Source organism: Mirounga angustirostris, unplaced genomic scaffold (assembly GCF_029215605.1).
Source record: "Mirounga angustirostris isolate CCGP_5_RB_7025 unplaced genomic scaffold, mMirAng1.0.hap1 SCAF_12, whole genome shotgun sequence".
Taxonomy (NCBI): Eukaryota; Metazoa; Chordata; class Mammalia; order Carnivora; family Phocidae; genus Mirounga; species Mirounga angustirostris.
The window spans coordinates 92,924,196-92,941,567 of NW_026991720.1; the positions used below are offsets into that span (position 1 = coordinate 92,924,196).

General features: G+C 40.0%; 2 protein-coding genes across 13 annotated transcripts in view; one reads left to right on the forward strand and one right to left on the reverse strand.

Annotated features, from left to right (window-relative positions):
* SUGCT (succinyl-CoA:glutarate-CoA transferase) overlaps window positions 1-17,372 on the forward strand; it is an 800,213-nt gene that overhangs the window by 300,847 nt on the left and 481,994 nt on the right. The window lies entirely within an intron of this gene.
* Window positions 3,940-4,611, reverse strand: LOC123835723 (bublin coiled-coil protein). The gene has a single exon (XM_045864931.3). The coding sequence runs from the start codon at window positions 4,537-4,539 to the stop codon at window positions 4,288-4,290; it is 252 nt and encodes an 83-aa protein (XP_045720887.1). The 5' UTR covers window positions 4,540-4,611; the 3' UTR covers window positions 3,940-4,287.

Below are 17,372 nucleotides of genomic sequence, written 5' to 3' on the forward strand. Positions count from 1 at the left end.
CTGTGCAGAGGCCTTTTAGTTACTCAGTTTAGTTTGTTTTTGCTTTTGTTGCCCTCACCTTTGGAGTGAGATCCAAAAAACCAGTGCTAAGATGGATGTCAAGGAACTTACTGCATGTTTTCTTTTGGGAGTTTTATGGTTTCTGGTCTTATGTTGAAGCCTTTAATCCATTTTGAGTTAATTCTTATATGTGGTGTAAGAAAGTGGTCCAGTTTCATTCTTTTGCCTGTAGCTATCCAGTTTTTCCATCATCATTTATTGAAGAGACTGTCCTTTCCCCATGGTATATTCTTGCCTCCTTTTTCATACATTGACAATATATGGTTGGGTTTATTTCTGGTCTCTTTATTCTGTTACATTGATTTATATGTCTGTTTTTATGCCAATACCATACTGTTTTGATTACTATTGCTTTGCAGTATAGTTTGAAACCAGGGGCTTGATGCCTCCAGCTTTGTTCTTCTTTCTCAAGATTTCTTTGGCTATTTGGAGATATGGTTTCATTTAAATTTTAGGATTAATTTCTTTGGTTCTGTGGAAAATGCCATTAGATTTTATAGGGATTGCACTGAATCTGTATATTCCTTTGGGCAGTATGGACATTTTAACATATTAATTCTTCCAATCCAGGAGCACAGAATATCTTTCCACTTATTTGTGTTCTTCATTTTCTTCCATCAGTGCCTTATAGCTTTCAGAGTACAGGTCTTTTGCCTCCTTGATTAAATGTATTCCTAGATATTTTATTCTATTTAATGCAATTATAAATGGCATTTTTTCTTGATTTCTATTTCTGATAGTTCATTAGTAGTGTATAGAAATACAGATTTTTGTATATTAAATTTGTATCTGGCAACTTTACTGAATTCATTTATTAGCTGTAATAGTTTTTTGATGATGTCTGTAAGATTTTTTACATATAGTATCATGTAATTTGTAACTAGTGACAGTTTTAATTCTTCCTTTCCATTTTTGATGTCTTCTATTTCTTTTTCTTGCCCAATTTTTCTGGCTATGACTTTCAATACTATGTTGAATAAAAGTGAGAAGAGTGTGGGCATCCTTGTCTTGTTCCTGATCTTAGAGGAAAACTTTCTGCTTCTCACTGTTGAGTATGATTTTTTTGAAAAGATTTTATTTATTTATTTGACAGAGAGAGAGACAGTGAGAGAGGGAACACAAGCAGGGGGAGTGGGAGAGGGAGAAGCAGGCTTCCCACTGAGCAGGAAGCCTGATGCGGGGCTCGATCCCAGGACCCTGGGATCATGACCTGAGCCAAAGGCAGACGCTTAACAACTGAGCCACCCAGGCACCCCTCACCATTGATTATGATATTAACTGGGGTTTGTCATATATGGTCTGTATTAAATTGAGGTACATTTCCTCTATAGATACTTTGTTGAGATATTTTTTTAATCATAAATACATGTTGAATTTTGTCAAAATTTTTTTTTCTGTATATATTGAGCTGATCACGTAATTTTTTTTTTAATCTTTCATTTTGTTAATGTGGCTTATCAATGTTGATTGATTTGTGGATGTTGAAACATCCTTGCATCCCTGAAATAAATCCCACTTGATCTTGGTGTATGATCTTTTTTAATGCATTGTTGAATTTGGTTTGTTGAAGATTTTTGCATCTATTTTTCTCAAGGATATTGACCTGTAATTTTCTTTTTTTGTTTGGTGTCTTTGGTTTTGGCATCAGGGCCAAACTGGCCTTGTTAAAATGAGTTTGTAAGTGTTCCCCTTATTCAGTTTTTTGAAGAGTTAGAGAAGGATTGCTATTAATTATATGGCTAATTATGTTGGTATTCTTTATGTGTTTGGTAGAATTTATCAGTGAAGCCATCTTATCCTGGACTTTTGTTTGTTGGGAGGTTTTAATTACTGATTCAATCTCTTTACTCATTATGGGTCTGTTCAGATTTTCTGTTTCTTCATGATTCAGTCTTGGAAGATTGTATATTTCTAGTAATTTATCCATTTCTTTTAGGTTTTCCAATTTTTTTTTTAAAGATTTTATTTATTTATTTGAGAAAGAGAGAATGAGAGACAGAGAGCACGAGAGGGAAGAGGGTCAGAGGGAGAAGCAGACCCCCCGCTGAGCAGGGAGCCCGATGCGGGACTCGATCCCGGGACTCCAGGATCATGACCTGAGCTGAAGGCATTTGCTTAACCAGCTGAGCCACGAAGGCGCCCTAGGTTTTCCAATTTGTTGGTATATAATTGTTCATTGTAGTCTCTTATGACCCTTTATATTTCTCTGGTATAAGTTGCAACTCCTTTTTTCATTTCCTATAACACAGATCTAGTGGTGATGAACTTCCTTAGCTTATGTTTATCTGGGAAAATATTTGCCTTTTATTTTGAAGGACAGTTTTTTTTTTTTTTTAAGATTTTATTTATTTATCTGAGAGAGTGAGAATGAGAGAGAAAGAGAGCATGAGAGGAAGGTGGGCTCAGAGGGAGAAGCAGACTCCCCACCGAGCAGGGAGCCCAATGTGGGACTCAATCCTGGGACTCCAGGATCATGACCTGAGCTGAAGGCAGTTGCTTAACCAACTGAGCCACCCAGGCACCCTTGAAGGACAGTTTTGCTGGAAATCCTATTCTTGGTAGTCAGTTCTTTTATTTCAGCATTTTGAATATATCATCCCATCTCTTCTGGCCTGTAAGATTTCTGTTAAGAAATCTTGCTCATAGTCTTATGGGAGCCTCTTTGCGTGTGATGAGTTGCCTTTTTCTTTTTTCCTGCTTTCAACATTCTCTTTTTGTTTTTGACTTTTGACATTTTGATTATAATGTATTTTGGTGTGGACTTTTTTTTTTTTAAGGATTTTATTTATTTGACAAAGAGAGACACAGTAAGAGAGGGAACACAAGCAGGGGGAGTGGGAGAGGGAGAAGCAGGCCTCCTGTGGAGCAGGGAGCCCAACTCACGGCTCGATCCCAGGACCCTGGGACCACAACCCGAGCCGAAGGCAGACACCCAACAACTGAGCCACCCAGGTGCCCCGAGACTTCTTCTTCTTCTTCTTCTTCTTTTTTTAAAGATTCATTTATTTACTTGAGGGAGAGAGAGAGAGAGAGAGCACACAGAGAGGTGGGGGGAAGAGGGAGAAGCAGACTCCCCACTGATCAGGGAGCCTGATGTGGGGCTCGAGCCCAAGACCCTGGGATCATGACCTGAGCTGAAGGCAGACATTTAACTGACCGAGCCACCCAGGTGCCCCTTGGTGTTGACTGCTTTAGGTTTATTCTAGTTGGATTTCTGGGGAGGAGTGGTTTCTTGAATTTGGATATCCATTTCTTCCCCCAGATTTGGGAAGTTTTAGCCATTTTTTCCAATAACCCTTCTGATCCTCTATTCTCCTTCTTGGGATACTTATAATTGTATATTGGTCTGTATGATTGTGTCTCATAAGCTCCTTATGCTTTCTTCATCATTTTTTCTTTTTTTCTTCTGAATGAATAATTTAAAATGACCTATCTTTGAGTTCACTGATTCTTTCTTCAATCTGATCAAGTCTGCTGTTGTTCAGTTTGGTGACCAACAAACTCTTTGTTTTTCAGTTCAGTTATTGTATTTAGCTCCAAGGGTGGGAATGCAAGTTGGTACAGCCACTTTGGAAAACAGTATGGAGGTTCCTCAAAAAGTTAAAAATAGAGCTACCCTAGCAGTTGCACTCCTGGGTATTTACCCCAAAGATACAGATGTAGTGAAAAGAAGGGACATATGCACCCCAATGTTCATAGCAGCAATGTTCATGATAGCCACACTGTGGGAGGAACTGAGATGCCATTCAACAGATGAATGGATAAAGAAGATGTGGTCCATATATACAATGGAATAGTTTGGTTCTTTTTAATATTTTCTTTGTTTTTGATGTAGTCTCATTTTGTTCATGCATAATTTCCCTGAGCTCTTTGAGCATCTTTATGATGGCCATTTAGAATTCTTTTTTTTTTTTTTTTTTTTTTGTTGGAGACAAGTTTAATATGGATGCTCAAGGCCTGGGCAGAGTGGGGAGTGCCCCGGAACTGGGCAGGCAGGCTAGGTGGGTGGGTCGTGGGCCCACGTCTGACCCCAGGAGGGGATGTCGGGTAGTGGGGGCTGGCCCAGGCATGCCAAGGGGAGTACAGGAAGGGTGACTTGAGGCAGGCAGACCCACCAGGGGACCTGTAGGCCAGCCCTTGAGAAGGTATCTAAGCCAGGTGGTGAGTGCCCAGGCCAGAGCCTAGCCCAGGGAGGCAGGGTTTGGGCTGGTTGGGGGCTCCCAGAACCTAGGGACTGGCATCACTAGGGGCCTCCCCGAGCTGCTGCTGGAACTCAAGGCGTGTCTGCCGGTTGGACTCAAGCAGCTCCTGGAGGCGGGCATGGAGGTGGTCGTTCTTCTCCTCTAGGTGGTCTAGACAGGAGTTGATCTGGTCCAACATGGAGTTGATGGCAGCATATTCTGCTTCCCCGAAGCCGTCGTCCTCGCCTTCCGCGCCCGCCTCCACCGGCACGCCCAGGTCACCGTTGGGGCCCGACATTGCGGGCTCGGGCGCCGCGAAGGCGGCACGACGGTAGAACCCAGCGACCCTCGCGCCGACAGCCCTAGAATTCTTTATCAAGTAACTCAAGCATACCCATTTCTTTAGGATCAGTTTCTGTAGATTAATTTTGTTTCTTGGATTGGATCAATATGTCCCTGTTTCTTCATGTACCTTGTAACTGACTTAGTGTTGGGATTCATGTACTTGAAAAAACATGGCCACCTTTCCAGTTTCTGTGAGGTGGCTTTGTACAGGGAAAGACTGTTACCAATTATCCTGGCTAGATATTCTAGGGGTTCTTCAAATCTTTTTGGTGGATGCATATTATCTGGACTGGTTTGTGTAAATTTACAATTAGAGAGATTTGCCAGTTTTGTTTTTCAGGAACTCATTATCTTTTGCTCCCTCTGGTGTCTGTCTGCATTACTGCAGATTCTGTGGAAGTGACACAAATTCCCAGCAACATTTTATCCTCATTCCATCTCCCCTCAGCATCCCCCTTGCCCCTCGTCCCTCAGCCCCAGCCCCAGATATCTAGTGTATGTTGTGTCAGATCAGTGCTCTTAGACTGGAGAGACAGAAACTAGTCCCTTGATCAGCCCCTGAGGTGCTAGAATATTGAATGCAAACTCCATTCATCTTTCCCTGCCTTTGAGTGAGAAGCCACTTCACTGTACAACACTGGGTCTGTTATACTGTGGTTCCTCTGAAATTGTAGCATGCCACCCAAGGCTCTTTTTCAGTCGGCAATCCTACGGCATCTAGAGTATGCTGTGTCCTTGTAAGTGTTCTGAGACCTGCACAACAGAAACTTGTCCCTTGGCAACCCCCTGAAAATACGGAAAATTATACACATTCTCCAACTCTTTCCCTCCCCAGGGAGAAGCCAGGTCTTGGGAGTTTTCTTTCACTTTTTCTACAGTGAACCGGCGGAGGGACTATGGTGAGAGAGAGTGTGCTAGTCCTCATCCTCACCTTTGTTCTCAGCGGCCCACAACCTAACATCTTTTCTTGTTAGCACTTAGATTCAGGCAAGACAAATCCAGTTCCTCAGGTAGCAAAGGGCTGCCTGAAAGTCTGCATATTGGCCATACCTTTTGTTTTTTTCTTTCCTTCCCCAAGGAAAAGTCAGCAGCTGGGGAGTTTTTGCTCAATAATGCCTCACTGAGCTGGGGTGGGGAGAGAATATGGCAAATGAGTGCCACAGATTTTCCTACTGACTTTGATGTGGTTCGTTTCATACTCACTTGGGGTGAACCAGGCTTTTAACCATTTTCTGAATTTCTCACAAGGGAAATTAATCTATGTTTTGTTATTACATCAGTGTTTCACGGGGGAAAGGGCCTGGGGCTTCCTATTCTGCCATTTTGCTGATGTCACCTCGTATCAGGTTCTCTCTTTAAGGGAGATCTTAGTGACTCATTTCCTTTGCTGCCATATTGCCACCACCGCCACCACCGCTGCTGTGACAATTCCTCCTCCTCCTCTTCTTCCAATCCTCCTTCTTCTTTTTCATATTAGTATTTTAGATTAACTCATATATTTTGTTTTTTTTGCACATTCCTTTTTGTATCTCATTCCTTCCAGATTCAATTTCTTCCTAAAGCATATTTTTTAGAAACCACTTCACTGAGGATCTGTTGTTGATAAACTCTCAGATTTTGCTAGTCTGGACACGAGTTTATTTCAAGATCATACTTTAAGAATATTTTAGTTAGGTATAAAACTCTTGTTTAGAGTTATATCTCAGTTTTCTCATCGGACTTTTATAATTGCTATTGAGGTTTCTGCTGTTGGTATAAATGACATGCTTTTACAGGTATTCTGCCCTTTCTATTTGGATGATTTTAACATGCCTACTTTGGCTTTGGTATTCTTTGGTTTTACTATGGTTTATCTAGTTGTTCATTTCTTTTTGTATGTCCTACTTGGGATTCATTGAGTTTATAGAATTAACTAATTCTGGATATTTATCAGGCATCATCTTTTATATACTATGTTTCCCCCATTCTCTATGTTCTCTCCATCTATAACTGTAATTGGATATTTTCATTTTAACCTCCTTGTCTCTTAGTATCACTTTAAAATTTTTGATTTCTGATTTATTCTTTCTGCTTAATTCTATCTAGCTTATTTTTCCCAATCTCTATTTCAAGCAAGAATTCTTATTTCAGCTTTTTAATATGTCTACTGAGTTTTAAATTTCAATTTTCCTTTTACAAATGATATTTTGTTCTTTCAAAAATGTACCTTTCTTAAGAATAGCTTATACTTTCCTCATTTGTTTGAATCTATACCACATTAAAAAAATCTTAACCATGCTTATTTTATATTATATTTCTAGGAATACTGTTTTTTGAAGATCTTGTGATTCTATTCTGCTTTTCATTGTTCCTTCCAACTCTGGCTCATGGTAGCTTATTTCTGTGTATACTGTATAATGTTGGATTATAGGCTCAAATACAACTGGACCAACTCAGTGAAAATCCCCTTCAATTTGGGTTGAGGGATTCCTTCTAAGTAGGATTTGTATTTGCTTCTTGCATAGTACCCAAAGGCAGGGGCCCATTTTTTGTTAATTTTTTGGCTTTTGCAATCCATGCTGTTACCGATAAATTTGAACCTTTTTAAGGAAAAGCCATGATTAGGATTATTCCGGGGAGTCTTTTTTTTCTCTCCCCTTTTCTTATGAATGGAACTTTCTCATTTACAACTTTACTGGTGGAATAGCTCTTTATGTGTCCCAGCTTTATGAGGGTGTTTCCTTGTTGCAGTTTCCCAACTTGTTCCTGTCCTGGTTTAGATGGTAATTAAGTAGTTGAGTTTTGATTACCACCTTGGAGGTGGGTCGGTGTTAGAAAGAGAATTCCTATAGAAGTTATGGTTGAATCTCTGTGAGTGAGTGAGGTCACAGAGCCGAAGGATAAGGAGGAGGAAGAGAGGTCAGCTGAGGAGAAAAGCTTAGGAAATCCCACAGAGTGGGAGGAGTTGGAGTTTGGAGGAAGTATGATTGTGTCATTTCTCCCTATGGTAAAATGGGAGGTTTGGGGACAAGGAGATAAAGAAAGGTGAGGACTTTGAGAAAAAATATTGTGATTAGGTTGTCATTTGAGAGTAGTTTTGCTGGTGTTCTGGGATGAGCGCAATCCCAGGGATGGAAGGAAGGAGTGAATAGTAGGAAAATGGAAGCATAGAGGGATTACTATCTGATAAGCAAAATAGTCTATTGTACAGAGTGTAGATAATTAAAAACTAAATTTTATTTTATTATTTATTTTAGTGAGGTATAATTAACATAGAATGTTGTATTAGTTTCAGGTGTAAAACATAATGATTCAACAATTCTATATATAACTCAGGGCTTACCACGATAGGTGTGGTCACCTGAATTTTAATTTTGTAACATTTAAATGGAGAGGTTCCTGAAGAATTTAAACTATTTGGTCTTTGCGAACGTCACTCTCTGCTCAGAACACCTGATTTACAAGATTTCAAGGTCATTTAAAAAAACCTGCCCTATCTAAATAATTAGCTGTCATATTAAAAAAAAAACTGAGCTAATTAGGTGGAAAATATGGATTAAGGTAAAATACGTTATAGCATTTTTCTTTTGGCATTTAGCCAAAGCCTTTATTTAAGGACTTGTATAAAATAAATAAAATAAAAAGTTTATGCGTTAGGGGATAATATTAAATCAGACTTTAAGTAAATCAGTTAATCTGTGAAACTTACCCTAAAGAAAACGAAAGATCACACTCTGTAGATTCTTCTGAATGACAGTAGGGTCTTTGCTTCTGTATAGATCTGATGAGTTCCCTGCCCCTTTTCAAATGCCCCATGTTTTTCAAACATATTTGAGTGAAGAAATGAAAAAGTTTGTGTGTGTGTATGGTGCTGAGAGAGAAAAATAGAGAGAAGATTGTCATTAACACTTTATGGAATAGTGTTTTGTGGAGTTAGTTTGGGAAATACCAGTTAAAAATCTCTAGTAAAAAAAAAGTTTCAAATAAGTATAAGGACCTCCTATGTATCAGGTCCTGTGCTAGGCAAATAGACATCGAGCCCATAAGATGTAGACCCAGCCTTCTTGTTTGCTGCTCCCCAAAACTCTACTATGCAAGAGAACTCCAGTCATATATTGATCCTAAATTTCCACCTTATAGCACAGTTTAGGAAATCTATGATTGTCTTTTTTGGTTCTAACAACAGAAATGCAGCCAAACTAATTCTGAATTATAGAAATGAGATAGATAAGGGGGAGGTTATTGTAAGGCTCTAGAGATTTTGCAGAACCAAAAGCATAGTGTAGTTTCATGAGAATTAGGATACCATGAGACAGGGAGCAGTTGCTTGGTCCATATCTGTTTCTTTTGTGTGTAGTCTCGTCTTTTGTCTCAGTTGTGGTCTTTCTGAGGCTTTCTTACTTACTTATTTAAGCCTAATATGGCCATCTCAGCCCTACCTCCACATGACCTTTTAAATTCTCAAGTTGATGTAATTGATTCCAGTCCAGTGAATCTATTAGCTGGCTTGGGAATGGTATCCACACTATTCTAGTTAACCAGGGATGAGGAATGGTCAGCTACATGAAGTATGGAACTGCTTCTTCAAGCGGGGTTTGGGATGAAGTGAAAATTAAACATATTTAATGCAATTGAGATGAAGAATTGTAGTGTTTGAAGACACAGGGAATGGTAAATTATTTCAGCACATTCTGTTATTATGCATAAAAATTCTTATGCAGAATAAGTTTCCACCTTCATTTACAGAACGTGAATCCCAGAGGAACTAAAATATAACAGTTATTCAAATAGATAAACTCTGGGGGCACCTGGGTGGCTCAGTCATTAAGCGCGGCTCGGGTTGTGATCCCAGGGTCCTGGGATCGAGCCCCGCATCGGGCTCCCTGCTCAGCAGGAAGCCTGCTTCTCCCTCTCCCACTCCCCCTGCTTATGTTCCTGCTCTCGCTGTGTCTCTCTCTGTCAAATAAATAAATAAAATCTTTAAAAAACCCCCACAAAACAAAGAAAATAGATAAACTCTAAAATAAAACAGAATCTCCTGCTACCTTTGACTTTTTAGCTAATATGACCTGTTAATGTTGGCAGGGATGCATGGAAGTACCAAATATCTTCTCTTTAAGTGCTTATGGAGACCAGAAAGGAATTATTGCTTTCTGCACCTTCTGACCTACTGGAAGGACGTATTGAAAGTTCTGTTCAGGTTGTTTGTAAGAATGCTGTGCTGTTAAGTTACTTTGGAAGGGACAGCCTCCCAGTTGGTCTAAATTTTGATGCAAAAGAACCTTGCAATAACACTCCCATGACCTCAGTCATGGTGTATGTGCCCATGTGAGTCCAGCTTCTTTGGGTCCCCAGTGATTGGAACAGGAAGGTGCAGAATAATATTCGGAGCGCATCTTGTTTCTTCTTGTGTGTGTATCTCATGAAATATGAATGGTAGAGGGACATTTGAGATCTCTGGTCTCTATTAATTCAGCCTGACTTACCCTGTTGAACGAGAAGGCTCATTTCCCCCTGTTTCTTGGAGCCACACATGGAAGACTCTGCTGACCTTTCCATCGACAGATTCAGGCTTGACTCAGTATCCAGATGAATGAAGACTTGAGACAAGAAGCAATTCATCCGTGCTCAATTTTGACAGTTTTGCCTGTCTATTAGTAGTTTCCCAGGGAAATAGTTTATTGAACATTTAGTCTTCAAATATTCTGGCGTCTAACATGGTTCTTCCTCACTCTACAGTGGCAATTCATCATCCTGGTGTCTACCTTAATCTCACGTACACGTTAGATTGCCTGGGTCAGGCTCTCAGGTCCTGATCACCCAGAAAAGGAGTAAGTCCTTTAAGGGACTGGTCCAGACCCTGGAATATGGCAATCTCAGAAAAGTCTGAATTTGTAGCCTACCACCTTTTCTATCACTTTCCTTAATTAGAAATGCCTACAAATATTTAAGACAGAGCTTTCCCGTGCCCTTTTTCTGACCCTTGAGTTGACTTGTTTTAGATACTTGGTTATCCCATGAGGACTACATTTTACCTCTTCCTGTGAGTTAGCAGGACCTTTCTAAAGTGCTTATTCTCTACTGTGTAAACCGAGTAGCTTCCCATCATCTTTAGGCCAAGCCCAAAGATGTTTTGAGAATCTGTAGAGTTTGATTCCAAGCCTCTGTACAGGAACCCATTTTATATTGGGTGGAAAATAAATTTCAATTCCAGTTCATGTCCAATTACTTGGGAGTAGCTATCTGGAGGGTTTGCTGGAAAGAATACTAAGGATGATCCTATACGCTTCAAGATGGACTACCAGAGTTACATAACAACCTTTGCCATGGATACTGAATTGGGGTGATGATGATGGAATTGGTGGCTGGAGTAGTGGCAGTATGAATGGATCCTTGCCCAATGTGAGATCCTAGGAGATTTCTCCTCACATCCTATAGGATAGCAACTTCCTTGCCTCCAAACATCATAATGGGTTAAGAAACCCTTGGCTATGAGTATTAGGGAGATAAGGAAAGAGATCTTTCAGCCAACTAAATGGCCTCTGAAAAGGGACATTGTGCATGGGCTAAATTTTGACCATGGAAAGAAGGAGAAGTCCTTAATTAGGGGGACTAAGTCCCGCATTGTTCTGACTGTGGGACCTATATTCTCCAGCTCCCCTTAAACATAATCTTCACCTTTAAATTTTCTGCTTTTTCTCCATCTCTGAGCTCCTCACCTAGTTAACTGCCTGGTTCCTGTCCCTCTACCTTTTGCTTTGTTTTCACAATTTCTCCTGGGGGAATTTGGAGGAAAGTCTCTGAGCCTCCCTCCCATCACTGGAACCCTGTAGCCTCTGTCTGTACATCTCATTGGCCAACTGCCTACTGTAGGACTTTCCAGAATTATTCTGTCAGAATTTCTCACCCTGTCCCTTACCTGTACCCCCATACGTATCTTACCAACTGCTTTCCTGAACCATGCTTATTCAGACTTTTCATACTCTGGGCTGAAATTCTGCTGTCACTGGACCTGTACACCACTGCCTTTTCAGGTCTAGTGGGCAGGTCTAATGTCAGGGCTTCGCCCTAATCCTGTTGCTACTGTGGATGCCCTATGTTTTGTCACTGAAAAATATTGAAATATGATGGAATTAAGCTATGGTTTAGAAAACCTTACTGGCAAGCCACTCTACAATCCACATTAGAATATTCTCATTGTAACTATAGTCAATATACTTTTCTAGCTTGATTTTTTTTTGTTTGAAAGTGACATCTTGAATAAAGTTCTGGTCTATGAATGTTTTGAATTAGTCTGAGATCAGTGTAGGCTTGTTGTCAGAAATAATATTTTCATGGATGGTACATAACTAGTATGGGACGGTGATTGCTGTAACATGTTTGAGATAAGACAATGAGCACTCTAAAAATGCTTAACACGGGTGCCTGGGTGGCTCAGTCAGTTAAGCCTCCAACTCTTGATTTTGGCTCAGGTCATGATGTCAGGGTTGTGAGACTGAGCCCCACATTGGGCTCCATGCTGGGCGTGGAGCCTGCTTGAGATTCTCTTTCCCTCCCTCTCTGCCCCCACCCCTCCTCTCACTATCTCTAAAAAAAAAAAAAAAAAAAAAATATATATATATATATATATATATATGCTTAACATAGTCAAGTAACTTTTACCTTGAAGTGCTCCTGAAAAGTCAATATGGACTCATCCAAGATTTTTGTTGCTTGCCATTAAATGGTAGGTGCTTTTGGTAGGCTATTTCAAATAATCTGCTCTTTGTTCTTGATAATGAAATCAATTCAGGATCATCAAAATCAGATTCTTGCCCATACTTTCCAGGAAAAATAACACCATGTGCCATATTCCATTGTGTCCAAGATGCATGATGACTGCCTTTTTGAATAACAGCAGGCTTTCATGACAAAGGACTTCTTTTATAAGAAAAATAATACCCATTGACAGTTTGTGAAGAATATTGAAAGATTAAGACAGTTTCCAATTTCTTCCTTGCCATTGTCACCATATCCAGTATCAGAAACTGTGTGATTGAAGACCATAGATATGTTTGATTTGAAATGAGATTAAATTGATTTGAAGAACCTCAAGTATATTTTTGGACATTCAGATTTCCTGTGGAATTGGAAAATCCCAGCCTGGATCTGGGGTTGCAGGAAATCAGCACATCATGTGTCTCTCAAGGCTATTCTAGAATTCAAGGCCAGGGTTTGTATTTAGAAATAGGTCTTCAAAGTGGCTTGTTCACGATGATGAAAAATGTCCAGACAAAGCAAAATAGTAGGCGACTCCTGGCTTTACTTAATCACTTGTTGCACAGTTCCATCCCATGGAGGACACTGTTCTTGAGTTGTAAGCGGTTTGTGCCTCATTGCCATCTGGCTCAGCCAGCTTCGGCACCATAAGGTGAACTGAACTGTTTGTGGTAGGAAATAGTGCTCTATATTTGTCACCATGTACTAGCACAGACCCAAAGTCAGTAACTGTTTGACATTCCAGAAAACATTCTCATGGCAGTGAGTTAAACTTCAGGGAATGTCTTTTTCCAGTGGAGGATGAAGTCATTTAGCAACAGTTACCTTTTGTGGAAGAAAATCTTGTTAAAACTTAGGTAGCCCTGGGAGGCCCAGGAGTTTGTGCTCTTGTTTTTGAAGTAGATGCACTACCCATTGTGTGTACTGTATTTAGACCAGAGGAAATACTGATGCATCAATATGGTAGCTTAAGAGGGTGACGCAGAAAGGCTCAGTTTTATTTTATTTTTTTCATTTTCTACTTGACCAGCTAATATATTGAGTTGCTGAAGAACTTCTAGAGGTCCTTCTGAGGTTTTATCCATAGCCAGCTCACTAATTAAGAGATCATCCATCCAGGTTAGCATGTCTGGAAGCTGGGAAAGAAGAACATCTAGGAAGCAATAGAAACTTCCAAGAGCAATGGGAATTCTAGATTGACCCTCTTATTTCTCTGACTTCACGTCTGCTCAGTATTCTCTAATCCTGTAACTTATATCACCACCCCTCAGTCTCTCAGTGGGGTCCCTTTTTACACCTGAAACTGCTCTAACCAGAGGAGCTCAACTCTGACTCCCCATCCCCTCTTGTCTTTACATTTCCCATATTGCTTGTAAGTGGTGCAGTTGCCTTGGCATGGCTAATCCCTTGACCCATCAATATTTTTCCCAGTTTGAGAAACACCTCTTTCCCCAAGAGAGGAGGTGCATCATGACTAGAATGTGAAGAAAACCATGCAGTTTCTGTGTGATCTCCCGTACCAGTGACACTTGTCACCTTTGAATCAGCGCAACCCTAGCAAGGAGCATTTCTTTTCTCGGGAATAATAAGTCTGGTGTCCTAAGAAGAATGGCTTGGGTTTGGCCTCGTTCTTTTAAAACTGTAGACACTTGCCCCTGCTGCCCTCTCCCCCATCATTTCATGCAGAAGCAGTGGTTTCTTTTCTCCTGAGGCCTGAACGCCTTATAAGAGAAACACCCCAGCCATGAGAGTTTGTAGCCCAATTAGATGCTTTTGATGCGAGTTCTCCCTGTGATGGAAAGCCTGCTAGCAGTGTGTGTGCATGGCATGTTGTCACTTGCTCAGTATGGAGAGTGAGACAACTAAGGGAATAAGAGGAAAGAGAGAGAAAGAGAGAGAGAGGAGTCGTTTGCAAAGTAGATGAGGGCCCAGGAGTCAGGATCTAAGGGCTTAGAATACAGTAGGAAGTTCACTTTAGGTAGAATGCAGTATATTAGTAATTATTTAATAATGATGATATTTATTGAGTCCCTACCTTTTGGCAATGAGTCTATGGATCTTATACTGTGGCTCTCACATCCCACTGGATCTGCTTCACTTCAACAAGCACCGAATGAAGCATTTGACATTCTGACCATCCATGGTCTCCTGTTCTTCCACCTTGGATGTACAACCATTTCCATCATGACTGTTCTTTGACTTCATCAGGATTTCTTATCCACTGACACCTTTCCTTTGCCCTATCTATAACATCCTCCCATTTTCACCACCTTCTTCCATCTCCAGATAGTCTGGCCCATCACCCAGTAACATTCTGGCCAGTTTTCCGATTTTCCTGCATCTGTATCTTTTTGTTATTTTCATCTGACAAAACCCCAGTAAATGCAAATATCCATTTATTCTATGTCTGAGAGATGATGGAGAGTATCACTCAGTGGGGTGTATCTGGTGACTCTGCTGTCCCACTCTCTTCAATGAGGTGTCAGTACTTATCCACTCTTTTCAGGCTTCCAGTTTCATATGTCCCAACCCTACTCTCAGTTGATGACGTCACTCCTTATTTCATTAAGAAAGAAAGAAAGAGAGAGAGAGAGAGAGAGAGAGAGAAAGAAAGAAAGAAAGAAAGAAAGAAAGAAAGAAAGAAAGAAAGAAAGAAAGAAAGAAAGTAGAAGCATCCAATGGGAACTTGCTCAGCTTCCCACCACCACACCAACATGGAGCCTGCATGTTCTCAGTCTGTGTTCTGTGTGCTTTGCTGATTCTTCTCCTTCACAACCAGATTTCAATTTTAGTATATGTGGTGCCAAAGTGCACCACAACCAGATTTCTCAAACAGATGTTTGCATGTGCTCTCCCCATTCCCCTAACTGTTATTTAGTCCCTGATTCAAAGTTCATTCGGTCCACATTGTGACACCACAACAACATTTGCTGAGGGAAGGAAAGACCACCTTGTGGGCATTCTTTGGTCCTCCTTTTACTCCTTTGGCTAACTCCTCTTCTGCTTGGACTTGAGATGGGGTGACCCTCAGATTTATCCCTTGGCTCCCCTGCCTTTTTTTCCTATTCAACTGTTGAACTCTCTTCCTAAATGACTTCATCTATGGGATGGCTTCAGTTATAGATTATAATGAACAACTCTTAAGTTTTATCTACAGTTTAGACTTGCATCTGGTCTCCAAGTTCTGTTCATTTGGAATTTCCACAGGAGTATCTCAAAAGCTCCTCAGAAACCTAAAGCTCAGCATGACATCTTGCTCTCCCCCAGTCTTCAGCTCTTGACCATCACATTCAAGTCATTACCAACTATAGCAGATTTTACCACCTAAATATATTTTTTAAAGTTTTTATTTAATTTCAGTTAATTAACATACAGTATTATACTAGTTTCAGGTGTACAATATAGTGATTCAACAACTCCATATATCACCTAGTGCTCATCACAACAAGTGACCTTCTTAATCCCCGTCACCTATTTCACCCATCCCCCACCCACCTCCCCACTGGTGACCATCAGTTTGTTCTCTATAATTAAGAGCCTGTTTCTTGGTTTGCCTTTCTCTCTCTCTCTTTTTTCCCCTTTGCTCATTTGTTTTGTTTTTAAGTTCCACATATGAATGAAATCATATGGTATTTCTCTGACTTATTTCACTTAGCATGATACTCTGTAGCCCCATCCATGTCATTGCAAATGACAAGATTTGATTCTTTTTTATGTCTGAATAACCAGTGTGTGTGTGTGTGTGTGTGTGTGTGTGTGTGTGTGTGTACCATATCTTCTTTATCCATTCATCAATCGATGGACCCTTGGGCTGCTTCCATAATTAGGCTATTGTAAATAATGCTGCTCTAAATATTTCTTGACTCTATTTCTTTCCATCTCTGTTGTCAGGGCCCTAATCTAATACACCATCACTTAAAAAAATTAAACTTAAAAATGTTTTTGAGACAACTGTAGATCCACATGTATTTTAAGATATAATATAGATGGATCTTGTGTACCCATTACCCAGTGTACTCCATTGGTCACGTTGTATGAAACTATAGTGCAATATCAACAGTCAGGATATTGATATTGATATAGTCAAGATACAGAACATTATCATCATGACAAGGATGATTCCTGCTGTCCTTTTTTTAAAAAACATAAATTTTAGTTTTTAGAGCGGTTTTAGGTTCAGAAAAAAATTTAACAGGAGGTATAGAGATTTTCCATATACCTCTTTCCCTACACATGCACAGCCTCCTCCCATTATCAACATCCCTCACCAGAGTGTTACATTTGTTATAACTGATGTACCTACACTGACATAGTATAATCCTCCGAAGTCTGCAGTTTACATTAGATTTCACAACACACAACTTGGTGTTGTGCATTCTGTGGGTTTGGACAAATGTATAATGACATGTAGGCATCATCAGAGTATTTTCACTGCCCTAAAGTTCCTCTATGTTCTGCCTATTTATCTCTTCCTGTTCCCAATCCCTGGCAACCACTGATCTTTTTGCTGTATTCATAGTTTTGCCTTTTTCAGAATGTTATATAGTTGGGATCATACAGTATGTAGTCTTTTGAGCTTGGCTACTTTAATTTAGTAATATACATTTAAGTTTCCTCCAGGTCTTTCAAGTCTTAATAACTCATTTCTTTTTAATGTGGAATAGTATTCCATTGTCTGGATGTTTATTTACATATTTACCTACCGAAGGACAATCAGTCAGTCACCTGGCCACATCCTTGGTGTTTTCTTCTGACCATGCTTTCTCATTTTTTATAATATGTATAGAACGGGAATTTTCCAGATTTTCAATTTCTGCTTCCCTTTTCCAGAACAATTCTGTCTTTAAGTAATCTCTTTTTTCACATTGTACTATAAGCAGTCAGAAGGAGCCAGGTTGCACATTCAACATTTTCCTTAGAAATATCTTCAGCTAAATACCTAATTTCATCACTTGCAAAGTTCTACCTTCCACAAAAAACTGGAGCATGAACATGATTCAGTCCAGTTTTTTGCCACTTTATAACAAGGATTGCCTTTCCTCCAATTTC

Bases quoted from the DNA above. Each gene is read 5' to 3' on its own strand.
- LOC123835723 (XM_045864931.3), bottom strand. From the start codon at position 4,539: ATGTCGGGCCCCAACGGTGACCTGGGCGTGCCGGTGGAGGCGGGCGCG.